At 30.4% G+C, this 25,582-nt stretch overlaps 13 protein-coding genes across 13 annotated transcripts; 5 read left to right on the forward strand and 8 right to left on the reverse strand.

Moving 5' to 3' along the window:
• Nucleotides 1-245: 245 nt before the first annotated feature.
• On the reverse strand, nt 246-1,166 carry VPS45 (Vps45p; the record flags this gene model as incomplete). The annotated part of the gene is made up of 1 exon (XM_064857102.1): nt 246-1,166. The coding sequence occupies one exon, from the start codon at nt 1,164-1,166 to the stop codon at nt 246-248; it is 921 nt and encodes a 306-aa protein (XP_064716235.1).
• A 524-nt stretch (nt 1,167-1,690) lies between these two features.
• TCO89 (Tco89p) lies at nt 1,691-4,417 on the forward strand (the record flags this gene model as incomplete). The annotated part of the gene is made up of 1 exon (XM_064857103.1): nt 1,691-4,417. The coding sequence occupies one exon, from the start codon at nt 1,691-1,693 to the stop codon at nt 4,415-4,417; it is 2,727 nt and encodes a 908-aa protein (XP_064716236.1).
• Nucleotides 4,418-5,159: 742 nt separating this feature from the next.
• On the forward strand, nt 5,160-8,186 carry RTT10 (tRNA (34-2'-O)-methyltransferase regulator RTT10; the record flags this gene model as incomplete). Its single annotated transcript, XM_064857104.1, has 1 exon — nt 5,160-8,186. The coding sequence occupies one exon, from the start codon at nt 5,160-5,162 to the stop codon at nt 8,184-8,186; it is 3,027 nt and encodes a 1,008-aa protein (XP_064716237.1).
• A 188-nt stretch (nt 8,187-8,374) lies between these two features.
• Nucleotides 8,375-8,740, reverse strand: RTC6 (mitochondrial 54S ribosomal protein bL36m RTC6; the record flags this gene model as incomplete). The annotated part of the gene is made up of 1 exon (XM_064857105.1): nt 8,375-8,740. The coding sequence occupies one exon, from the start codon at nt 8,738-8,740 to the stop codon at nt 8,375-8,377; it is 366 nt and encodes a 121-aa protein (XP_064716238.1).
• Nucleotides 8,741-9,240: 500 nt separating this feature from the next.
• On the forward strand, nt 9,241-10,725 carry MRN1 (Mrn1p; the record flags this gene model as incomplete). Its single annotated transcript, XM_064857106.1, has 1 exon — nt 9,241-10,725. The coding sequence occupies one exon, from the start codon at nt 9,241-9,243 to the stop codon at nt 10,723-10,725; it is 1,485 nt and encodes a 494-aa protein (XP_064716239.1).
• A 671-nt stretch (nt 10,726-11,396) lies between these two features.
• On the forward strand, nt 11,397-12,608 carry UIP4 (Uip4p; the record flags this gene model as incomplete). Its single annotated transcript, XM_064857107.1, has 1 exon — nt 11,397-12,608. One exon carries the CDS (start codon nt 11,397-11,399, stop codon nt 12,606-12,608), a length of 1,212 nt encoding a protein of 403 aa, XP_064716240.1.
• A 1,134-nt stretch (nt 12,609-13,742) lies between these two features.
• Nucleotides 13,743-15,071, reverse strand: POS5 (NADH kinase; the record flags this gene model as incomplete). Its single annotated transcript, XM_064857108.1, has 1 exon — nt 13,743-15,071. The coding sequence occupies one exon, from the start codon at nt 15,069-15,071 to the stop codon at nt 13,743-13,745; it is 1,329 nt and encodes a 442-aa protein (XP_064716241.1).
• A 639-nt stretch (nt 15,072-15,710) lies between these two features.
• On the reverse strand, nt 15,711-17,720 carry GUP2 (putative O-acyltransferase; the record flags this gene model as incomplete). The annotated part of the gene is made up of 1 exon (XM_064857109.1): nt 15,711-17,720. One exon carries the CDS (start codon nt 17,718-17,720, stop codon nt 15,711-15,713), a length of 2,010 nt encoding a protein of 669 aa, XP_064716242.1.
• A 1,291-nt stretch (nt 17,721-19,011) lies between these two features.
• Nucleotides 19,012-19,209, forward strand: COA2 (Coa2p; the record flags this gene model as incomplete). The annotated part of the gene is made up of 1 exon (XM_064857110.1): nt 19,012-19,209. The coding sequence occupies one exon, from the start codon at nt 19,012-19,014 to the stop codon at nt 19,207-19,209; it is 198 nt and encodes a 65-aa protein (XP_064716243.1).
• A 311-nt stretch (nt 19,210-19,520) lies between these two features.
• ENT3 (Ent3p) lies at nt 19,521-20,873 on the reverse strand (the record flags this gene model as incomplete). Its single annotated transcript, XM_064857111.1, has 1 exon — nt 19,521-20,873. The coding sequence occupies one exon, from the start codon at nt 20,871-20,873 to the stop codon at nt 19,521-19,523; it is 1,353 nt and encodes a 450-aa protein (XP_064716244.1).
• A 1,183-nt stretch (nt 20,874-22,056) lies between these two features.
• CPR3 (peptidylprolyl isomerase CPR3) lies at nt 22,057-22,608 on the reverse strand (the record flags this gene model as incomplete). The annotated part of the gene is made up of 1 exon (XM_064857112.1): nt 22,057-22,608. One exon carries the CDS (start codon nt 22,606-22,608, stop codon nt 22,057-22,059), a length of 552 nt encoding a protein of 183 aa, XP_064716245.1.
• A 477-nt stretch (nt 22,609-23,085) lies between these two features.
• CFF1 (Cff1p) lies at nt 23,086-23,700 on the reverse strand (the record flags this gene model as incomplete). Its single annotated transcript, XM_064857113.1, has 1 exon — nt 23,086-23,700. The coding sequence occupies one exon, from the start codon at nt 23,698-23,700 to the stop codon at nt 23,086-23,088; it is 615 nt and encodes a 204-aa protein (XP_064716246.1).
• Nucleotides 23,701-23,945: 245 nt separating this feature from the next.
• On the reverse strand, nt 23,946-25,193 carry DUS1 (tRNA dihydrouridine synthase; the record flags this gene model as incomplete). The annotated part of the gene is made up of 1 exon (XM_064857114.1): nt 23,946-25,193. The coding sequence occupies one exon, from the start codon at nt 25,191-25,193 to the stop codon at nt 23,946-23,948; it is 1,248 nt and encodes a 415-aa protein (XP_064716247.1).
• Nucleotides 25,194-25,582: the final 389 nt, after the last annotated feature.

Below are 25,582 nucleotides of genomic sequence, written 5' to 3' on the forward strand. Positions count from 1 at the left end.
CTAAATTATCTTTGTGAACGGATAAGTTCTGTTCTATTTCACTCAATCCCCAAATATCCTTATTGTTTAATTGTCTATCCAACTCACCTACAAGAGCCATATGTTTTGACACATTACCAGATAATTTTTTAATCTCTGGATATTTTTCAATAAATTCTTTGATATCTTCAATTGAATTAACAGCACTATTTATCTTAGCTTTATCCTTATAATTACTGACATATTGTTTAACCTTGTCGCCCAGTTCACCAAAATTTAAATACATGGTTTCTCGGAAAAAAAGAGTCTTGTTTTGATGATAGTGTCACTTTTTCTAGGTCTTTATCTATATTTGGTAGGTGAGAAAGATCCACCATATTGTGTTTGATACCAATATATTCATGTATCATAGATTGATATGTCCAAGGTTGTAATAATGGTGTTACAGGGTCATCATATCTGTCTAGTATGATAAGCGAAGAAGGTGTAGAGGGATCATAGGGAAAATCAAATAATTGCTGGGTATCTTTTTTAATCTCGTTTTCAATGGATTTAGCTAACACTAAAGTCGTTTTACTCGAACTATCATATCTAATTATGTTTGGTCGAATCTTTAGGGATAATAATAAAGAAATTAGATTATTTGTGCATTCTTTCAGATAAAATTCATCCCAAATCAAACCGTTTTCAAGTAAAATTCTATTAGGATTAAGATCCAAAGTGAACAGATGTTGATTAACAATTTGATAATCTTGAAAAATTTCTTCCACCTTTACCACTGATTCCATGTCATCTGCTTCTGCTAATCTTTCTAAATAATCCTTAGCAATTTTATTACTAAAAAAAAGATGATATTCTCCATATTTGGGATTGGACAGTTCTCTTATCAAACACTCAATAGATTCCTCGGTAGGTTTCACATATACGAGACATTTTAGATGTCTCATTACATCTCTTTCCATATTTTCTATCGTGTCAACAATATATATTTCGTGTTCTAATAATTCAGTTTGTGTTGCGCACATTGATATAGTAGAAGTGGTATTTTTATCTAAAAGCAACAACTTAATCCGGTCTTGATTCCATTGAGTGATTTTCCCGAGAATATTTTTATTTAATCCACTGTTCTTGCTCTGTGAATTAACAATTCTGTCTACATAGTAATCACCTATTTTAAATAGATCCATTGTTCACTTGTGTTAAGATTGTATATTTTTTTTTTCTAACTTATAAGAAATAATTGTTAATATTATGTGAAAATTTTAGTTTAGGGGCTTCATAAACTAACAGATGAAAACAATTTATGATCAGCATAAAATACTTCAAACGTCTAATAAAACTCCTACTATTCTTTGCCTTCTCCTTTAAGTTAGAACACTTAACATTAAATTAAGGTTTCCGTACAATTATCATTTTTATATTTGCACCTGTTTCAGAAAAAAATAAAAAAAAAATAAGAGAGCAAGGAAATTACAGAAGTGTCAGATAATAGTGACATATCCTGATGATCCTGTTTAAAAATAACACTCGGTAAATTTAGGTCTCCAATAATCACGTATATACATACACATAGTAATAAAAGGTATATTGTCAAAGTTAACGTATTTATAAATACGAAGAAAGAGAAGTTACTAATATAAATCAAAAAAATAAAAAAGATCAGACAGACTATTATCTTATCAACATTTTTCTTTTTTTTTTACCTTCAATCATGGTACATCGAACCAAGTCACAAGAATCTAAAATAAGTTTAGATACTACAAATCAGAATATAAATTCAGATTATTTATCTCATCATCATCATCCAATCAATAATGCAAAACATCCGAGGCAATTTTCAACAAGGTCTCGGGCTAAGAGTACGGCAAGCTTTAAAGGATTGAGGCGAACATTAGGTCATGATATTTCAAAATCTATGGATAAACCGCATCATCATCAACTTCACCACGGTTCTAACAATCCTATAGCTAGAATTAAATCAACTGATTTGCTATACAGAAGAAGAACTTTAAGTGCTTTAAATATGACCTCATTGGGGATTTCAGGTTTCCATAATAAACCTATTATCCAGTCAACATATTCTAGTGGATCTCATTCACATAGTTGTAGTAATTCGTTTAGTCATCCAAGTATTGGTATACGACCTGCAATGACAAAGAGCACGCATTCTGTTCTACAATACAATAACGAAAAACCTAAAAATTCTCTTGACAATATTAATGACTCACCTAGTGAAGAAGAGGTAGATTATTTCACTGATGAGGAATTAAATCTTAATGAAGAAAATGATTCCAAGAAGATAACTCTTTCTGAAAATTTAAATGAAGATATAAACACAAATGATACAGGTATAATTGACAAAATTTCTACTACAACAAATATTACTATTATTTCTAAACCTCCTTCTAAAAAACCACAATTTACTCTAGGTAATGATTATGTCAAACTGGATAATTCTACTCAAAGCAGCGATAGTGATGAAGAAGAATCGTCTTCCAAGAAAGAATTTCACAACATCAAAAGTAATGAAAATCATCTGAATGATATTAAAATAGTAAAAGAAAACAATTTTGCTAAAGCTAAAAAGAAACAAGAATATCAAAACTCATCAGATGAAATATCAGTAGATGAAGAAAAAAAATCTGAACATAAAAATAATACAAATGTAGACAATATTACTATTACTTCTAATCATAGTATATCACATCAAAACCAGATTGTAAGACAACATAGTGAAGATCATATTGATACTGCAGAATCAATCAATACTATAACCTCCAATGAACTAACAAGACAGACACGAAATCAAAAACGCTCTTTATCTCATTCCAAAGATACAGATCATATTGAATACGATTCGCAGACAGAAAAATTGACTCCAACACAAAAGGATTTACTTGTGAATAACGAACGCACAAATTGCGAAAGTTATAAAAGTAAATTTAATCAGCTTAATTCTTCAAGCAAAGATAACTTTGAAGAATCCAAGATAAATGGGAACCATCAGAATCAATCCATAAATAATAGTCCTACAGGCCAGTATATCCCTACTATGATTTTATCACAATCTACCGGAATAGAGAGAACTTTTGAACATCCAGCTTCAATTCAGAATTCATTATCAAATGAACTCCACATTACTGCAACTTCTAGCAAGGGTGATTCAGATAATGACAAAATTATTCCTACTAGTATACCACTTGTATACAATGAGAAACAAAATATAAACACAAACTTTAGTGACCAGGTGATACCAAACAAAGTTAAACAATCCAATGTCGTTTTGCAAGAAAATAATAGAATTATAGAATACCCACCCACGATGGCAAATGATAATCAAAAGCAATCAAGCAAACCGAAATTCCAAAAACAAATCGAAATTAAGAATAAAAGAAGTGGCTTTTCCAATTCATATTCTAGTTTATCAAATAATCTACAAAGAGCTAATGCAGCTGCTTCCTTAGCCATGGTTGCAAATGTAGAAAATAATTCTTCTAAATTGAAACTTAAGAAAAGTACCGCCTCTATTATTCAAGAAAATTCATCAAAACATTCATCATACATTAGTACAATTTTTAATAGGAGACCAAATTCAAGACAGCAGCAATATTTAAAACAAGAAAGGAGAAGCTCAATAGAAAAAAATGCACCATCACTATTATCTCAATTATCAAATAACAATAGGAAGACTTCTGTTACTGGGAATAAGATTAATGTGGATGATAATTTTTCAAATTTCTCTCAATTTCTAAAGAGTGATAATACAAATGATGGTGACTTAAGAACTCAAAGAAAGCTATGGTTGCAGAGGGAGAATTCTATTATGGACCTTAATTTACAGAAAGATGGGAACGCAGATTCTATTTTTATGGCCACTAATGTTGATGTTAAGAGAGAATTTGAACGTATTTCGCATGAATATACAAGCCTAAGAAGATTTTATAATACTATTGATGCAGCTTTAACAAGATTCGAGTCGAATAAGGACCATATTCAATCAACAGTAGGCAAGGCATCAACAAATGCAAATATTAAATCTCAAAGCAGGAAGCCCCCAAATAATAACGAAATAGCCCAATCATTGACATCTCAAAGAGACAATGTGTTAAAAGCATTTATCAGTGATCGTTCAGTGCCAAGTAAAATAAATGATAGTAACTTAAAAGCAGATGATTTCTTCGGAAATACCCAAAATTCTAGATTGCAGAGAATATTAACTACCATCTGGAACCAGGAAAGTGCCAATTTTAACAATGAAATTAATCCCTTAAATGCTAAAAATAGTAGTAGAACAACTATTGACGAGAGTAATACTAATATTAATCCTGATTTGCGTCAAGCATATCATCATAATGGTGCACACCATTCGTCAATGCATGCTGCTCGACATTCTTTAAGAAATGCAACTGAATCAAGTACTAATTTTTACCGACAATAATTACCCTTTAACCTTAAATAAAATAAAATGTTTTATCTGTATAAAGGAAGGAAAAGTCATCTTTGAGATCCTCTTTTTCCTTTCAATGGTACATATTGATGCTAATAATAAAGTACGATTATATTTGGTAAATATTGATATCATTACTGCAATACTCCCTAGTTTAATTCTTCGGTCCCTTATATAGTTACTGATATCGGTCTTATATTATCCTAATTTTTTATTATTTTATTTTTTGTGAAACTGTGTGTTTTAGTTATTTAAAATTTGTAGACAATCTTAGCTCGTGCAATGTCCTTAAATGTATAGTCTTTTACATTATTATTTAATTATGTATTTGAATATATTCTTATAAAAGAATGATGAATAGAAAAGAATTTTCCCTTTATGTGTATACCCTTAAATAGTTTTACTATCCGTAAAATATCTATTCGGCAAGTTAATCAAACAAAAGTATAATACTCATTTTTTCATTAAGTGAAGATTTAACTTCTGTTTTTACAGAACCTTCTTTCTTGTTAGAATTTTTTTTGTCGTTATTTTTCGCAAAACTAAAAAATTATCAAACACTTAAATTTTAAAAAAGCATTGACTTATATTAAACTTTTCTAGTTGTAAAAATCGAGGCTACTCCAAGTTAAATCAATTGAACTAATCAACAATCCATTCTAGTTAGGTTTAGAGATACTCCCTTCCTATTATTTTAACCCCTGTTGGATTTCATTTTTCGTTATTTTTGAATATGGGAGAACTCAAAGACATTTCACATTATGGACCATCTCTGTGTGTAAAATTTTTCGAAGAAACAACATTATATTCTGCTTGTGGCCCATTTCTTCAAATTTTTGATTATAAAACTAACATATTAAAACACCATGTAAGAATATTTAAAAAGAACAAGATTCATGGATTTTCATTTAGTAATAATGGTAACAGCATAGTTTTATATGGAGGTAAATCTGTTCTTATAATTGAAACCAAAAGTTTATTGGCTAGTGACAATGTAAGTGACAGAGAATTTCTTGCTTCTGAATGGATTATTACTGGCGAGTTTAGTTACAATAATAATCAAATCTATTTGTTAACCTGTTACAACTTGGTTCTAGTATTAGATATTAATGCTACTATTCTTTATAGAAAAACTTTAAAGAATGAAAGGTCAATTTTGTATTCTGGGTCAATTAGAGTGTTAAGCGATACAGTATATGTATGTTCAGGGACCGTGATGGGAGGTGTTTTGATATGGGACTTACATAGTGAGTCTATGATACATAATTTAGTTGGCCACGACGGTTCCATTTTTTATGTCACTGTTAGTAACAATGCTAAATTGATTGCTAGTTGTTCTGATGATCGTTCAATTAGACTATGGGATATGACAACTGGTGAACAATTGGCTGTTGGTTGGGGTCATACTGCAAGAATTTGGAATTTGAGATTTTTTCACGATGATACTAAATTAATTAGTGTTTCTGAAGATTGTACTTGCAGAACCTGGAACATTAATCTAGATCCTGGACGTAACAAAGTGGAATTACTTATTAATCATGTATTCGAAGTACATCTAATTAAGAATGTCTGGAGTGTAGATGTGAAAGAGGATGAAATGATTGCAGTTACTAGTGGGAATGATGGTAGATTAAAACTCATTGATTTACAACAATCTAATAGATATGGCGATGAACACGAAACTTTTGATTTAAAGGATATTGGTAAAACATTCAACGTTACCATTAACAAAGATGAAATTATAAAAGGCTTCACATGGTTACCCTTTGGATTGGTTAGTATTACATCTTATGGAAAAATATTCTTGTATTATTATTTAACTAAACAATGGAAACTATTAGAGATTGATGAAAGATTTATGTCATACTCTATTACAAATAGTATAGGAGATCAAAAAGATAACAATATAGTCGTTTTTTCAAATAACAAATGTGATTTACTTCTTTTGAATCTTTCTAAAGATGGAAATTATGTTACTTGTAAAGAAAGTTTACATATAGATGGATTATCTAAAACAACAAATTGTATGATCATACCCTCAAGTCAGGAGACTTTTTTATTAACCTTAGAATCTCCTAATCCTCGTGACAGTTTCAAAATACTTAAATTCAATATGAACTCTCTACAAATACAAGAGGAATACAATTTTAAAAAACCAGAGAATTTTACCTCTTCCTGTCTTGAAATATTTAATCATTACTTATTAGTTGGTTCAAGATTTAGTACTATTGCTATATTTGATTTAAATAAAGCAAACGATACAAATTATATTTGTACATTAATTAAGAGAATTAACCCTGGTGATACTACAACTTCCATTAAACTTATTGAAAGCAAAAATAATAAACAATTATTTTCGGTTACAAATCGAGATGGATATTATAATTTTATTACACTAACTTTAACCGGCACTCAAAAAATTAGGCATGAAATTATACATTCAAATAAGATTTTAAAAGGGTTTTTAGAAGGTGCTTATTACAACAACTCAAATGACTATATAATATACGGATTTAAATCTAGTCTTTTTTATATGTACAATGAACAAAAAGGCTATGAGATAGTTAGTGAAGTTTGTGGTGGTGCACACAGGCAATGGAAGTTATCGTCGTTATTTGATAATACATCCAGTAACAATTCCTTCATGTTGATGTATATCAAATCCTCAAAGTTATATTTAAGAAAAATCTATAAACCAGTAGTAGCAGAAACTTTAATTGATGGTTTACATGGTAGAGAGATTCGTGATTTAAGTATATGCCTCGCACCTAGAAAGAATAGTGACCATTTATTTGTGACCGGCTCGGAAGACACTACAATTAGATTAAATTCTGTTAATCTCACTACAGGAAATATTAAAACTTATTGGGCGGAAAGAAGACATGTTTCTGGTCTACAAAAGCTAAGATTTATTAATTCCCAACTTATAATTTCATGCAGTGCTAGGGAAGAATTATTTTTATGGGAAATTAATGATGAGTTTGATTCTAATCCATATATTTACGTAAAACAAACGTTGCCTGTATCAAGTAATAATCCAGATTTAAGAATAATGGATTTTGATGTTAAGTTTATTAATGAGGAAGATTTTATGTTACACACTGTTTACTCAGATTCTGCAGTCAAGATTTGGTACTACCAAAAAAAGTCGAATACGTTCAAATTAATAACATGTATGAAATATAAGACATGTTGTATTTTTAATACTTTATTTGTTGATTATAATGATTTTTCTTACTTAGTTCTTGCACCTACTGATGGTTACCTAGTAATCTACAGTGTCACAGAAATCGTTAAATGTATCCAGGAAGGTTTTACAACTATAAAAGATGTCAATCTTATTCCTGAACTTTCTATTAAAGTCCACAAATCTGGTATCAAATGTATCGATAAATATGTAAATAAGGATAATCAATTAGAAATCTACACAGGTGGTGATGATAATGGTGTCGGTATTACAAAATTTGAAATTGAGAAAACTACAGGCAAGTTAGCTTGTGTTTCTATGAGTGTTGTTCCTGACATAGCATCGTCGACCGTCACTTCGTGCAAGGTGTTCAATGATGGTCTGAAATTATTGACTACTTCTGTTGATCAAATCATCCGAGTCTGGGATACATCAAACAAAAATACATTGAGGTTGTATGATTGTAAATACACAACTATTGCAGACACGGGATGTTGTGACATCTTAACTATGAATGGTGGGTTGAATGTTGCATTAATTGCCGGAGTAGGTTTATCAGTGTGGAGCTTATAAGAATGAAAATATAATAATTGTATACTAGCTTATAGAATCTATATATATGGATGCACGCTATACATAGTTACGTATTAAAAAAACCGAGTTACTTAATGTTTAATATTTACATGGATACATGAATATTTTGTGATTATCATACATAAAAATACCATTATTATTATCATTGTTGTTCATTAATAGTAATTCTACCCTTGGCGTTGTTTATGCTTTCCATTTGACTTAGAATAGACATAAACTCTTCCCTTTCTTCTTACTATGTAACAATCCTTACAAAATTTTTTAATTGCGCTTTTAGATTTGAACCCTCTGAAAAAAACCATAAAATTAACGTAGGAGGGTAATGATGGCAATGTCCTATTCAATATATTTAAACGAGATGTCAAAAGTGAGGATTGATACTGTGATCTTATTAAGATTTTAAATGAATTTCTAAGTAGATTCAATCTACTTGAAGTAGTCCCTAAAGTTCTGATATGATTCATTTTATGAGTTACTTTAATATTTACCCCTTTGGTATTAGTTATATTTCTTGACATGCGAATAACATGCATTTAAAGACATCTGTACAGATGTATATATATATATTGATTTGTTTATATGTATATCTTTTCCTTTAGAGACTATATACATAAAATTAAGAAATCTTTGTTTATAAATATCTTGCAAAATTAGATTTCGTATGAAGTTACTAATATTTTCTACAAATGTACAAAAATATTTTTAGCTGGCGGTTAAAATTTTGGGCTTAGGCCTGTGAGTATTAAAATAGATACATCTACTGATATATTTACAGAAAGTAGATATATTCTTGAGTATTTTGTAGTGCGTCGATATAATATCAATTTTAAGTTAAAAAGGTGTTAATTCACAACTACAAATCTCGAGTATTGAGCTATTTAATTTTATTTTGTGCTTAAAAGGTTCATTCAGTTTTTTAAATATCCTTATCGTTTTTTCCAGCATCTGTCTGTATATATCGCATTATACTTATTATTGTATTAATAAAACATTAAGCTCTATTTGGTTTATTTAGAAATATTCACATATCAGTATGAATGAATCAGAATTAGAAAGAGTCATTTCTCCAGTAGATCAGTATTCACAAATATTCCAAGTCCCAATGAATCTATCTCCACAACACAAAAATTATCATCAAAGAAATTTCCATTATAGTGGTAGGCATAGTACTGCTATATCTTATGACAGCAATGTATACATGGATCCTTCACTACCAATAATAACAACTCCAAATCCATTAAATTTGGTTAATGCACCAAGCAGAACTGTGTATTTAGGAAATATTCCAAAGGATTTATCGATCGAGAAATTATTAGATTATGTATCCACTGGAATGGTCGAAGATTGTAAAATACTACCTGATAATAATTGTGCATTTATTACATTTGTTGATGAAAAGTCTGCATTATTATTTCACGTGGATTCTATTTTGAGAAGATTGAATATTAATGGTAATGATATTAAAATTGGTTGGGGAAAAACTAATATGTTAGACTCAACGGTAGCTAAAAGAATTAGGTTTGATGGAGCTACAAGAACAGTATATATTGGCAATTTGAATTGTACTGACGGTCATATAGACAATGAAAATATCGAGGAAATATGGGATGATAATAAACTAAGAAAAGATTTTGAAAGATTTGGTACAATTGAATCTTTAAAGTATTTACCAGAAAAGGGGATTGCATTTGTATATTTTACTTCTATCGCATCTGCTATTCATGCCGTAGATACAATTAGTAACCAAAACTCTTTGTACCATAATAAAAAAGTATATTTTGGAAAAGATCGTTGTTCATACATTACTAAAATACAACAGTACAATGCTGCACAATTTTTAGGTTTAGATATAGACGATACCAACACTATAAAACAGCTAAATGACAGAAATTTTATCACAAATACGCTAATACAACAATCTACAGCTGCGGCTGCTATTGCCACATCTGCAGGTGGTATAAATAATCTTGGAAATAGAACAATATATTTGGGCAATTTATCAAAAATGACTAAAGTTGAGGACATTTGTAATATTGTGCGTGGTGGCCTGTTGCAACATATCAAATTGATACCGAACAAGAACATTTGTTTTATAACTTTTGTAGATCCTACAGCAGCTGCACAATTTTATGCAATGGTTTCATTACATGGTCTTACTATTCACAAAAGACGATGTAAAATAGGATGGGGTAAGCATTCTGGTCCCTTATTAAATTCTATAAGTATTGCAGTTAGTCAAGGGGCATCAAGAAATATCTACATCGGAAATATTGATTGGCACAAACCATATGCTGAAACTTTTTTTACTGAAGATAATTTAAGAACTGTTTTCAGCAAATATGGTGAAGTAGAACAAATAAACTTTTTACCTAACAAGAGCTGTTGCTTTATCAACTTCACTAATATCTCTAATGCTATCAGTGCTTTCAAGGAGGCACAGAAGATACCAGAATTCAAAAACTTAAAAATAAACTTCGGTAAGGATAGATGTGGTAATATTCCACAACAAATCTCTTAAAAAAGACTTCGCTGCATATAATTACTTTATAATTAAAAGGCAACACACCAAATCACTATGAAAATAAAATATTAGAAGAAAAATTACCGCTATATTGTAATTTGTGCTGTATGTTTAATATATCATATCATTGCATTGATAACAATAAATCTAGTGAATTTCACTATTTCACTGGTCAAGAGTTCCATGTTTCAACATTATAATAAATTGAAAAATTATGATAAGTCCAACTAAGTCTGTGGAGTATCTGGATAAAGGCGTTATTTTAACTTACTCTTGTGTTTTATGTGCCTCTCCACTATCCCAATTATATATATATGTGTGTGTGCTAGGGGAACTTCTTTTTTATTGTTGCTTTGCAAATTTCCCTTTCAAGTTTTTTTCTTTCCAGTTGAAGACATCCCTTATACTTTCTGTTCATGTTTTAAAAAATATTCTAATGTTCCACGTCTCCGATTATTTCAAAGTATTTTTTCTAAAAAAATAAAAAAAAGTAAGGACTATTTCGGAAGGTTAAGCAAATATGCAATAAGAGATATCTAATCCCCTATATATATTAGGGATAGCAATGATATATAAAAGAAAAATCTAACTAAGTTAAAACAGAAAACAATTAATTGACACTATTACTAGATCTTTTTCGAGATTGTTAATACCACAAAGAAAAAAACATGATTAATATTATATATCCAATGTACCATGAGGACAACACTGATATTAAAAGGAGAAGTGATGCATTGAATTTTAAATCTTTAAAGATTGCAGGTGATTTTAACGACTGGCAAATCGAACCTATGGAGCTGAAAGATGTTGGTAGACAAACTTTTTGGATTTATTCTATTGAGGACTCTAAGTTAAGAAATTGTAAAAAGTTAAATAATAACGGTGAGCTTTTAGTTCATTTCAAGTTTATTGATGACTACAATAATTGGTTCACTACATCAGATTACGCAACCGAACCTGATGAACATAACAATATTAATAATGTTGAAGTTGTAAGGTATAGGGAAAAAGAAGTAGAAAAGGATGGAGATGTTGCCTCAGTTAAAGAAAAAATGCAAGGAGAAAATATTCAGAAAGCTGCAACTGATTCTGAATCTGAAATTCTAGATGAAGGTCCCGGATCACCTGCACCTTCCCTAAAGGACAGAAAAGCACAGTTACAAAACAGTTTTATAAAAGATTTTGATGTTATTTCCGATGCATTACAACATTCAGAAACTACCAAAACAGCTGTAAGTAGTTATGCGTCTACCATTAATAATAAAGAAAATAAGCAAGAAAATAAAGACATGCCTAATATTTTAGACGAGTCTATTATAGAGTCTGAATCAAGTAGTAGAAAGAATGAAAAGTCGGAAAACAATGATATAGTTGAGGAATATTCTGATAATAACTCTAAATTAAACTCATCTGAACAATTTCAGGGAGAGAAACAAGAAGATTTAATAATTTTTACTAATAAATACTCTCTAAACACTTGTTCAAATTTAGGAGCACATATATTGCCTGTAGAAGCAAATATGCAAATTGTGTCCGAAAATGAACAAGTTCTTCAAATGCCCTCTTCATTTCAAGAGGTAATGACTGAAAATATATCTGATGCCCAATCAAAGCATGAAGATGAACATGTTTACCACTCTAAAAACAATAAAGAGCTGGACTCTGAAATTATGCTGGAAAATCCTATTGCAAAAACTACATCAGAAGAATCTATTCACTCTGACAATAGTGATTTAGAAAAATACGTAGATGTAGAAAACCATGATTTAACGGTGCCTAACAGTGCCACTGAAGGATATCAAAATATTTTGCGTAGATTGTTGAGGGAATTCTGTTCATGGTTTTCATGGCTATTTAACGTTTTTAATCCTTCTCAGTAATTGTTTCTTAGTTATTGATCAACAGTGTTTTAGACCTGTTAATAGATTTTTATTTTTTTTTATTTTGCTTTGATTATTCTTTGTTTCTATTTCTTGTTTTTTTTTTTTTTTTTTTGTGACTTTTTCTCTTTTTGTATCCCCTATAATATTTAAGATTAAACTAAATATTTTCTATACATTATATTTAACCGTTATTGCAGTTACATTTATAAAATAATATTAACAGTAATAACAATATAATGGTATAAGAGAATATGTAAAGTATTTAGAATTTTGGTCTTTTCATTATTTTTTTTATAATTCAATGGATATATATATTTCTTTATATTGGTTATTACATTCTAATTTTGTTATCGCATTAGGCAACTTTGTGTATTTCATTTATTCACAGGAGTCATCTCTTTTAAAAGAGGCCAACTTATATAATAAACCCTTCCTAAATTTTGTTATTCCTTCGGGTAAGTTTTTTCATAAAAAAAATCTACAGTTTGCATTTTCTTTTTTTTTTTTTCATTTTGTTTTTTCTTTGCAAGACAGTTTTTTATTTTCATAATATATAAAAAGGCAAACAACGAGTACTCTGATTCTTCTTTTCATTTACGTCCTGTCGTGACTAAACCTTCCTTTCGCCTTCTGATCGTTCTTTTATACCATTCCTCTTTTAGCTGTAAAAAAGGCAACGCATTTTTCACTGCCATTTGTAGTGCATAACAGTGTCTTTATTGAGGTTGGACCCCTCCGGGGCGTCCTTGGCCCATGACCATGGAGATAAAGTGCTACCAAATTTGAAGTTGATTTAAATTCACTTTTAAGTAAATTTCAGTTTGCATAATGCGACTTGGACAGGAGACTAAAACCCAATTATCGATCTTGGGTGCAATGGTTCATCTGTTGTCTCCATCTATTGGAGATCTAAGGATCAGCCTTCGTGCCTCCGAATGGGAATCATTGCAAGGATCGTTAATACAGTTTTCTTTTTAAACGTGTAGATTATTTGTTTTTATTTTTTTTCTTGTTTTCTTTTTAATTAATTTAGAGTGGATACATTACATACGAGATATTGCAGCAAGCAAGTATATATAGTGGTACGTTACTTTTTGTTTATATACTTTTTGTCATTTCTTTTTCATAAGTTCAATTATCTTGAAGGCGACGGGTGAACCTAAAGCTGGAATTGAAACCTAACAATTCATTGATGCCCTTTGTCCAGTCGTTTTCAGTCTTAGCTATACAATATATACCTGAATTTAGTCTATGATTCAACTGTGAATCTTTTACGCTCTCTGTATTATTATTGTTACTTTTAATGTTGTCCAATCCACTTTGTTTATCCTTATAATACGGTGGAATTTGTGTTCCTTCTATGTAAATAGTCCCAACTTCATTAATAATATGAATTTCATCACCTAGATGTAGATTCTCTTGACGGAATCCATCAACTGACATATTTATTACAATATCATTATTAAGTTGATTCATCTTAGATCCAACAACAATCTTTATATGAGAAGAATGTGGTAGCAATAAGGGTCTGAATGATAACGATCTTGGACAAATGGGGGTTAAAAGGATTCCAGGGACTAAAGGAGATACAATAGACCCTCCTGCAGATAACGAATACGCTGTGGAACCTGTGGGAGTAGATACTATAACACCATCAGCCATAGTCCTTGTCAAAAAGGCTCCATCAATATAAATATCTAAGTTTGCCAAATGTGGTGCATTGCCTCTATGAATAAAAATATCATTCATAGCCCTGCGAATTATGTTACCAGATTGAAAATTATTCTTATCTGTCTTAGTGTCGTCATTGTTATCATCAATATTCTTATTCTTATTACGTTTCACAATATAACATTCTAATCTTGTCCTGTGTAAGCATTTAGCTCTAGAACTTATAACCTTGTTAAATATACTTTTATATTCCTCAAAATCAAATGGTAACAAGAAACCTAAAGTCCCTAAGGAAAAGGCTAATACAGGTGGTACTTGATGATTTTCGAACTTTGAAACACTATGTAAGATGGTCCCATCACCACCCAATGTCACTAATAGATCAGTCTTTTGAATGATTTCCTGTTGTGTACCCGTATATAAAACATGTGGTCTATTAGGATCATTATTAATAGTCTGTAAGAAATCCTCGGAAATTTCTTCTGCCACTTCTGGATTTACAATAACATTAACTTGAGGATAAGAGTCATGTAAGTGAGTAATGAATTTCACCATTGCTTCACGTGTTCCTAAAGTGAAAGGTTTTTTTGTAATTAAAACATTTTGTAAAGGGTTTTGCCAGATCATGGATTGTAATTTAGAGTTTGGAGAACTAACAAAGGAAGCCTTTATACGAGGTCTTAACTGGGTCACAGACTTAATCTCTACATTTCTGGATATAGAATAATAACGTGTATTATATATAAAACATTGCCATCTAGTTATTATTCTTAACTGATGGTTGAGCATTATGTCAATATGTACAATGGATTGAGATGACACAAAATGATTTGCAACACAGTTAATTGGCTAGCTAATTTAATATATTATCTAAATAAGCACTTGCTTGTTGTTTTTTTTATCTGAAGTATAACTTTGTTTTTTACTTCTGAGCTTATATACAAATGCGTGTGTGTGGATTGTGCATAAATATGCGTCTATTTTTATCCAATATTTTCCCTTCAAGCAAGTATACTTTAGACCGTGACTCATGTGGATAAGTTTTTTTTTTTTTTATTTTTTGGTTCTTACTCATCGCAGTATTTTCGGTTGTACAAAAGAAAAAGAAAATTTAGATTGCGGGGCTTATCATTTTCTTCTCTTGTTGGTGCAATTTGTTTTTCATGAAGTCGTCGATCTCTACAGAATAATAATATATACTCCAGCATTAGTGTATGGAATGTCTTATTATTGATCTATGGATTCGGGCAATTAACTAAAGAGATTCGCTAAGAAGTTTAGATAGTGTATTGAAGTGTAGATCTTATCTCAAAGATTGAATAAAAAAGAAGACGTTTAATTATGTTTAAAAATATATAATCATAGAAACTAGAACGTTCTGAACTAATAAAACAAATAGCGATGTAATATATGCATATATATATTTATCTAACATTTTAAAAAGATTCCATTTCTTTTCTCTTCTTCACGTATTTCAAACATTATCTGTACAGCAATAAATATGCATCCACTGGCAATCACAAAGAAAGATAAACCATTACTAGTAGAGAACATATCCCATAATAGAGCTTTTGTCCCATCTGGGCCTAAACAAAAGCCGAAGAGATTAGCTATCATCATCATCCAAATATTTACCACAGCACCCGATGCACACATGTGTCTATACCACCATTCTTGTCTGTAAGGTTGAAATACCTCGGTAGCTACAATCTCAGGAATTAAAAACAAAACTATTAACCAGCCCCAAAATAATAATTTTAATTCGATGTCATGCCATATAGCAACAAAGGAAAATACAGCTAATGAAGTCAGTATACGGTTTTTAGATCCGCCCAATGGGATATATATGTAACGAACTACCCACTTGTTATAGGAGCGATGCCATGCTCTCCAAAATGCTAATGCACTGTAGTTGTTATCCACTAGTCGGATCATATTCTCTGGTGTATCAATACCATCTAATAACCCCCATAGTCTGAACAATCTCCAAGGAATTAACAATTTCAAATAAATTATATTCAAATTGAATAGACCAATCATCGATATTTGGAAGGGTGAATCGCCTTCCCATGCCTTTGTCTTGGATACGGCTACCACATAAGTGAAATGTAAGATGAATTCCATGACCAAGATTGTAAGGATGAGTCTAATCAAGTATTTACCTATCCTAATTCTATTAATTGATGGTAGAGTATTTTTAGACTGATAGACGTAATCGTTAAAGGTAATAATAGGACCTGCAATGTATAACGGAGTATATAGCACATATGCAATAAAGTTATTTATTGAGTATTCTTGAATATGATGAGGAGCCACCAATCTTGCCCTTTCATTAGTTAACAATTCGATATCATAGTAATTATCATAAGCAGAACCATTAGTGGTAATACTTTTAGCATTATTGATTTTCTCATTCATTTCGTTGTTTTCACCGTGAATACTGTGGTTTCTATTAGTATTTTCGGTATGAGTAGTGCTATCCATATGATCTTGAAGTTTGTTACCATCTTCTAAGATAGTGGGCAAGGAGATATCAGCAGAATTCAAACGACTAGACTTTTGTAAAGATAGATCTTCTTGGATTAAACTATCGTTATCATTACCTATACCGATATCAGTTTTTTTCAAAGTTTTAAATTGGTTATCCCACCGTTCCAAATAATCCAAATTATAACTAATCAGTCTTAATAGAGTGAAATTAAAGAAAACATCCCAACGTTCAATGATTCCATTAAATTTTAGTTGGTCAATTGGTTTCAGAAAGGGTAAAAGAGAACCAAATGGTAGATTCCTGTATTTGTCATTAATAAATAGAGTTGAGATACCATAGACCCAAGTTAGACAAGTGGTCCAATGTCTTTTTCTTTTCAATAGATGGACAATAGAATACATTACCATCATATGGGCTAAGATTCTTAATGAATTGAATCCGTGGGCGACGAAAAGGAAAAACAGGCCAAAAAACATGTCGAACTTTAACTTTGAGATGCCTATTATCATTAAAACGAATCTTTTGAATAAAACATGGGATAAGATTAATGTGATAAGCAAAGGGAAGTTATCTCTAAAGAATCTATACTGGGCATCACTATTATCTACTTTGCGTCCAAACAACCAACCGTTAGATAACAATCTTTCAAATTTATAATAGTTAGCAATGTTCTTCTCTGTACTTGCATTCATGGCAGTTACAAACATCATAGGTATTACAATAATGAAAGCTAGATAATAAAACTTGAACTCGTATGTATTCCATCTTACATTATGAATTGTAGTAGAAGTAGTTGCAGTACTAGTAGCAGTACTAGTAGTATTATTATTACTACTACTACCAGATATTAATTTATTTTTTCTTTGTTGTGGCTTAATTCGAGCATCCAAGGACTCTACTGAGAAAAACACTCTTAATAAATCAATAGGGATATTCCTATAACGCATAATTTATTTAAATATTTCTGTATTGATAGTAGAAAGTCTTTTTTTTTCTGCTAGAGATCCCACGTTTACTTTATTTGCTAACAAATTCTATTTATTTATTTTTTTGTTTATATATATATTTCTTTTTCTTCTTCTTCTTTTTTATCCTACATCTTCAGTATTTTAACTATATAATAGCAATTGGCTTTTTTAAAATAACAGCTTATAGTGTCATTTAGCCTTTGATTGCTTTAGATTTTTGTGAGTTTTTTAAAAAAAGCTAAATAAAAAAAGAAAAAAACAAGTCGTCTCGAACCAGATCGCGCAAGGGTGTTTGGGTGTGTAAGCTTTGTTCTTTTGTTTTTGTTCTTTTGTTTTTGCAACAAAATTACCAACATTTTCTCCCTCTCCCCTTTTTTTATTAATTGTTTTTATTATGCAGACGGAAGAAAAACAAAGACAAGAAGAAAGACCAGGGTATTGTTGCAGGAACAATAGAAACAAATATGGTTTTGTATTTTTTTGTATTTTTTTGTATTGTGTTCCCTGAAACGGGCGATAATGGAAATAAGAAGCTGTCGAAAATAAAAAGACAAAAAAGTAAAGAGCAAAGATTTTTTGTCTTTTTATTTTCGCTTACTGTTTTTTTTTGGCAGTGGAAGGGGGACGGGAGGGAGGATTTGCTTGAGGGAAGGAAAGATCGCTTTGTCTTTTTATAGATGTTGTGTGTAGGTTTTTGAAGAAGAAATAGCTTTTTGTTAATGATGGTATAGGCTGTGTTTGTGTGTGTGTGTGTGTATTAGTGTATGTGTGTTTTCTTTATTTTCTTTTGCGCAGATAACAAGTGATTCTCATCTAGTTTACAATGTGTCTTCTTCTTGACATGATTAAGTATTACCTTAACCAGTTATTACTATTTATTCTGGAATTTTGGATAAAGATTATTTTGCACAGAGTTATTCTTATTCCTCCTACTCCTATCTTTGTTATTTATTTATTTTTCTAACGGTTCATGTGTCTGGCAGTCTGAGTCTGGCTCTTATAATATTCTTAGTGTTCTCTTTTTCTTCTCTGCCACCTCTGTCTCCGTTGCCTCTGTCACTTAACTGTCATTATTATTTATATTCCTTTGATCATATTTCGCACACTTTTTGATTTGCTGTTTTAGATCCCAGCCATTTTATTTTATTCCATTCATCTATTTTTATTCATATACTTCTGTGGTTACCTGCACATATCATAGTAATAATAATAATTTCATTTAATTTCATTTAATTTCATTTAATTTTATTTAATTTAATTTCATTACATAATGCGAGCTGTTACAAGAAATAGGCTGATGAATAATCTATACCTAGGTACTTTTCTAGTAGCTTTTTCAAGTGTAGCACTTGGTTCTATACTTCCGTGTCCTGCTCATACCGTGAATTCAGAGTCTGATCACAAATGTGATAAAATAGATACTACTGAAAAGAAAAATATTCATGATCCAACATATCGAATAGAATAGAATAGAATAGAATATAGTAACATTAAATTTATTCAAATATCTTTTTTTTACTTTTTATTTATTTATTATCTGTACATATTTGTATATATATATATATATATATGCGCACTAACTTATCTATTCATAATTTACTTGCTTCCTTTTCTTTTGATTGTTGACAGTTTGTTTGTTTTTTCTTTCTTTCTATATATTCATGACATATCTTATTAAAATGCTAATATTATATATATATATATATACATATACATGCATATATGTATAATGAAAAAATGCAGTAGTTTTTTCTACTGTTGAATTTTAATCAGATATATTTAAAAGCTTAATAAATCAATCTCTTCAGATACTGTGTTTTGTTGATTATTATTTGAAGAAATTGTGGTTTTCTGGACAGAAGGTTGGGCTGTCTCTAAATCACCAAATAAATCATCATTATCGTTATCATTGTAACTATCATTATTGTTGCCGTTGTTAGTTAACAAGTTATCATTAGTAGTAGTAGTACTCGTAGTAGTAGTAGAGGTAGTATTCACTAATTTAGAGATATCATTTGCATTACTGGTAGAGTTAGGGGTAATTATATCATTTTTGGTCTCTTTAGCTGCATTGAATAATGAACTAAATGGGTCATTTGCTTTATTTTGTTGTTGTGAAATCTGTTGAATAGCTGGTACAACACCACTATTCAGCGAGTTTACCATAGAGTTATAATTTGTTGCATTTGTTGTCATCGGAGCATTAAAGTTCAAAGATTCCAATGTATTGTTATTGTTGTTGTTATTATTATTATTAGCAGTAGTATTAATTACTGGTTCAGCAGTTTGAAATTCTGTAAAATCATCGTCGTCATCATCATCATCATCATCACTTTCCTCATTGCTATTATTGCCTCCAATATCCATTTTATTGCTAACTCCATTATTATCATTTACAGAATTAGATTGATTATTATTTGCTGGTTGTGATTGTAATGGCTCTTCATCTTTGAAAGTAAACTTCTCATATTTATCCACGTTATCTAATTTAGGTAAACATTTAGGTGGTTGGTCACCGTCATCATCATCACTGTCAAAATCTGCACTAACACTAATACCACGTGATGTAGATTTCGAAAAACCTGCTCTAGGATTCATAGCGTTAGCACCACCACCGCCAACTACTCCTTTATATTTGTTAGCTGTCTCTCTTGCCTTCTTCCTCTCCACTCTCAATTGGTTGTCGTCTTGTAATAATAATACCATAGCCTTGGCTCTGTTTCTTACGTTAATTCCTTGGTCTCTACCTTGCGAATCTATATAATGAAAATCTTCTAACATCTTCACAATCCTGAGACTGCTTCTGACATCGTCGATAAATTTCTCTGAACCATGTTTAACCAAATACTCCAATAATTGTAAGGCTTTGTAAATCTGTCTCCATTCACTGCCTGTCTTTTCAGTAAACCTTTTAAAGATCATCCCGATGATTTCTTCTCTTTCACGGAAATTAAATGTCCCTTGTGCAATCTGTTCCATTAATGTGGATGAAGCACCCCATGGCTCATTATTTGTAGCCTCTCTAACCTTGCCTTCCATTTCTGTCAAGTTAAAAACAGCATTTTGTGCTTTACGAAAATATTTCTTGGCATCATAGATCGATAAGTTGGCTAAAGTATCTTCTAAACTCATTCTTGATTTATTTCCTAATTTGTTTATTTTTTTTTTCACCTTATTGACGTTAGTTAAAGATCTTTGTTGCTAGCTTAAAAAGTATTATATATTGTGTATGTTTGAAACCTTTGTTTTAACTTCAATATTTCTTTGAACTGTTTCTTTCTTCAAGTTTTTTTTTTTTAGTTTATCTTGTTTTAACTCCATGTTATTTCCACCTCCTATAATTTTTTTTCATTCAAATTTTTTATCTTTTAGTGAATAAATCAAAAAAAAAAAAAAGAAAAATAAAAATAACAATAAAAATAAAAAAAGAAAAAGAAAAGGAAAAAAAAGCAGGGAAAACAGAACTGTATGAGATTATTGTTATTACTATTATTATCATCTTCTCAATCTTAGATCTCTCGAAGGTAAAGGATACAGAAAATCTTCGAGCCTGGGGAATATTATTTGAGGAAACTATGGTTGGGATTACTAGTTTTTTTTATGAAAACTATTTACATACTAAGGTTAGTCTTACCTTTCTATGCATTGTTTTGTGAAAATTAAAGGGGAACCATAACACAAATTAGAAATTTTACAAAATTTATAGATATATTTAGGCCTGATCGTGACTATGCTTAGTTGAATGTGTTTTAGAATTTAATGACCATGGATTTTTTTTTTACATACTATATAAGAACCTAATAATAAGATCTTTATTTTAATTGAATATTCTAAGCATACCGTTGACTTAAAAAGTATTATTGGATCTTGGAATAGATTGATATGAAGTTTTTGATTATTTTTATTTTTTTTGCTTTTTATTCTCTTATTATAGTATTTTTCAGAAAGACAAAGTAAAAGTGTCCTGGCATTCACTTGTGTTCTGTAAAATTGAATATGCAAGGTCGCAGTAACTAAATAAGAATCTATAGTTATTAAAAACTACACATAACTTTTCATATTTTAGTAAATATTTGTAATCCAACATTAAAAGCATGTATTTCAATTATTATTATAATTATTATTTATGATCGATACTATTTACATTAAATTAAAAATTTGTTATGTTGTGGCATAGAGAATATATTTTTTTGTATATATACAATATAAAAGAATATATAAAGAAAAGAAGTTAGATTATCAGTAAAAAAACCATTTTATCTTAATACTCTTCCTTTCTTCCTTTCTTTTATTTTTTCCACTTATCTTTACTTACTTAATCTGTAATTTCACCACAGGATTCAATAACAATATCAGCTTTTGGTTGACCAGATGAAGATCCGTGTGATTCAATTTGTTTAACAATATCCATACCTTTACTAACTTCACCGAAAACAACATGTTTGCCGTCTAACCATGGGCATGGGACAGTAGTGATAAAGAATTGAGAACCATTAGTATTTGGACCAGCATTAGCCATGGACAATAGACCTGGTCTAGTATGTTTCTTGACAAAATTTTCATCTGGAAATTTAGCACCATAGATAGACTTACCACCGAAACCTCTCATATGATCAGTGTCACCACCTTGAATCATAAATTGTGGGATAACACGGTGGAAAGCGGTACCTTTATAACCATGACCCTTTTCACCAGTACATAAGGCCCTGAAATTTTCGGCCGTCTTTGGAACAATTTCATCATATAGAGTAAATTCAATTCTACCGATCTTGGTTCCATTAACAGCTGGTTCAAAATACACTTTTTTGGCCATACTAACGACATTAGTAGAGAAAAGACGACGATTCATAGAAATAGATTTGAACATTGTTTTTATTATTTCTCCTTTTTTGTTTTCTTTTCAGCAATCAATAGGGAAATTGCTAATGTGATATTGAGTTTATATATTTAAACCCCTAGCAGATAGCAATGTATATACAGGTATGTATCCAACGTATAAGTGAACTTATATAAATACATATTAGTAAATATTTTAATGGAGAATGAAGGAACAGAATTCTTATTCCTTCTTCTTTTTATTTCTATTTTTATTACTTTAATTCTTGTTTTTGTGTTATTTTATTTGCTTTTTTTTTCTTTTCAAATTTGCTTCTTCTTTTGAGTTGCCTGTATTTTGCTGATAAATTGAACCGATTTATTTATTGTTGAGGGTATATTATAAATATATATATATAAAGAGGAAGAGAGAGAGAAAAAGGTGATGGTGCATTTTCAACGATAGAGTTGTCACTTCAATGGGTTGTTGTTTTTCACCGTAACATCTAGTTTGAATTTTTTCTTTTATTCATAGTAAGAAACTTAATTTTTCAGCCATCTCTTTATCATCGTTACAAAGAGCAGTCAATTTACTTAATCCACCTTTTAAAAAATGATGATCTTGGAAGTCAAATCCTGGAACCACCACCTCACTAATCAATAATCCATCATCCAATTCATCATTCTCTAGTACAAAGCTTGCTTTGTAAACACCGCCGGGTACAACCCATTGGCTTAATTCACCATCAGCTACATTATAACCAACTTTAAAAGAGTACACACGTCCATCTGGATAAATTAATACATATTGTCCACGTCCCTTATGTAATGTATGAATAATACGATTTTCATTATAATGAAATCTACCCCGAGGTGAATCTGGTGTCAATAAATAATAAATCAAGGTGGAGTAGTTTCTTGTATTTCCATCTTTATTTAAGGTGGTGTATGGAGACCTATCCGTTTCTCTATAATAACCACCTTCTGGATGTTTTATTAACTTCAATGAATCGATAAGTTCTTGTAATTTCTTTGTTGGTTTTTCCATTGGTTTAGTAATATATTTACATGGTTCAAGTGTGTTAATTACATTAGAAGACTGGTCTATAGTGGCAGACTCAAAATTTGGTTCAGATCTATTCATTTGGAAATATCTTTAGTATTTAAGGTTTATATATTATTACAGTCTTTTATTTGTTCTTTGTCTTGTTTCTGCAGCTCGCAAGCACAGAATATATACTGATATTAATTTCTATTTTGTTTGCCTTCTACTAATTTTCTTTAGTATTTTTTTTTCTTTAATTATTTTATGGTATTATAGATACATCCGTATACACAGGTATAATACACACATAGATGCGTATATATATACATACATAGATTTGAACTTCACGAAGAGAGTTCCATTACTTTTCTTTTTTTAACTGATGCACTTTCATTCCTATCTTCTTTCTCATGTTCCTGTTGTTGTTGTCTTTTATCGCCCGTAACACCGTTAACAGCACGGAAATATGGTTGACACCTCCAATATGACACTGTCTTATATGAACCACCCCAAGATTGTAAAGGTCCGGTCTCTATTATATCTTTATCTTTCTCTTTAGTACATAACTCGGACACTATATTTTCTACAGGTTTAATAACCTTAGTTTCCCAGTCATCTAATGTAGATTTTCCATCCATTGAAGCAACTACACTTCTAATATCAGTATGATGTGCCAAAAATGGTCTTAATATTTTAAATACGTGTGATTTAAACGCTCTTCTAGAAGCTGGTGACTCACTAGCAACTTTTTTCACTATTTCAAAGTATTCTCTTAAGATCTTATCAACTCTTGGAAAAGCCTTTTCTTTATCTTCACAATTGTCTACATTAAAGATAGCAGGGTTATACAAATTCCCTTCAGCACTCATTACACCATCAGATAGTGTTGCTTTTAAACAACGTGATATATCTTCAGGATATAGGATATTACCGTTAGCAAATATAACAGTATCTTTCGGTAAATTGTCCCTTAAATATCTTATAATTGACCAATCTGCAAGACCTGTTTTTTGACCCTTTTGTTCTCTTAACCTACCATGAACAGTTAAAATTTGAGCCCCTGCATTAAGTACCATCCTAGCATAATCTAAAGTTTTTTCAGGTTCTGGAAATATTCTAATTTTAGCAGTTACCGGTATACTCAAATTTTCATGTAAAGTTTTAATAATTTTATGAATCAAATCCCATTCATCCATCAAAAACGCACCATAATGCCCTTTTTTGGCTATACCTTGAGGACAACCTAAGTTCAAATCTATAGCATCACATTTATCTTGAATCAAAAGTGCAGTTTTTAACACATATTCTGGATCGTTTCCACAGATCTGAACCACCAACGGTCTGTCCACTTTACTGTCACCATCCAGAGATCCCCACATATCTTTCCTATATTTTTCACTTGTAGCAAACAAGCGTGCATGCAACATAGGTGTGTATGTCAATGTAGCACCATATTTACGAGATAAAATACGCCATGCTAATTCTGAATGATCCACCATTGGAGCTAAAATTTTTTTTGGTTGTCCTATTTTATGGAAAAGCTCTCTCCCTGTAAGTTTACTAGTTGTAACCATATTTGCCTTGATACTCATTGCTTTTGCTTTCTTTTCGATGATTATAAGCGTATTGGAGCTTATTTAGCTACAAAGAAGTATTTGGTCAAAATAAATATTTTTTTGTAATATAGTTTAATTATTCATGTAGTAGAGAGTTTTGCTTTATAATAAGCTCATCGCTAAAATTTTGTTTTCAATCTCGGTATTATAACAATAAAACAATATGAAAAAAAACACATATATAATAAAACAAGATACAATAATGATATTAAGAAAAGTTATACACACATTATGTTTTACATGATTGAATAAGACTCTGCGATTTGATCGGCATATTAATACTTCAACATATGTACTAGGATTCGATCTATAATTTTATTACATATATGTAGAGACATCCGAAAATATATATATATAGAAAATGT

The sequence above is a fragment of the Arxiozyma heterogenica genome (assembly GCF_036370985.1).
Source record: "Arxiozyma heterogenica strain weizmannii chromosome Unknown scaffold_11, whole genome shotgun sequence".
Lineage (NCBI taxonomy): Eukaryota > Fungi > Ascomycota > Saccharomycetes > Saccharomycetales > Saccharomycetaceae > Arxiozyma > Arxiozyma heterogenica.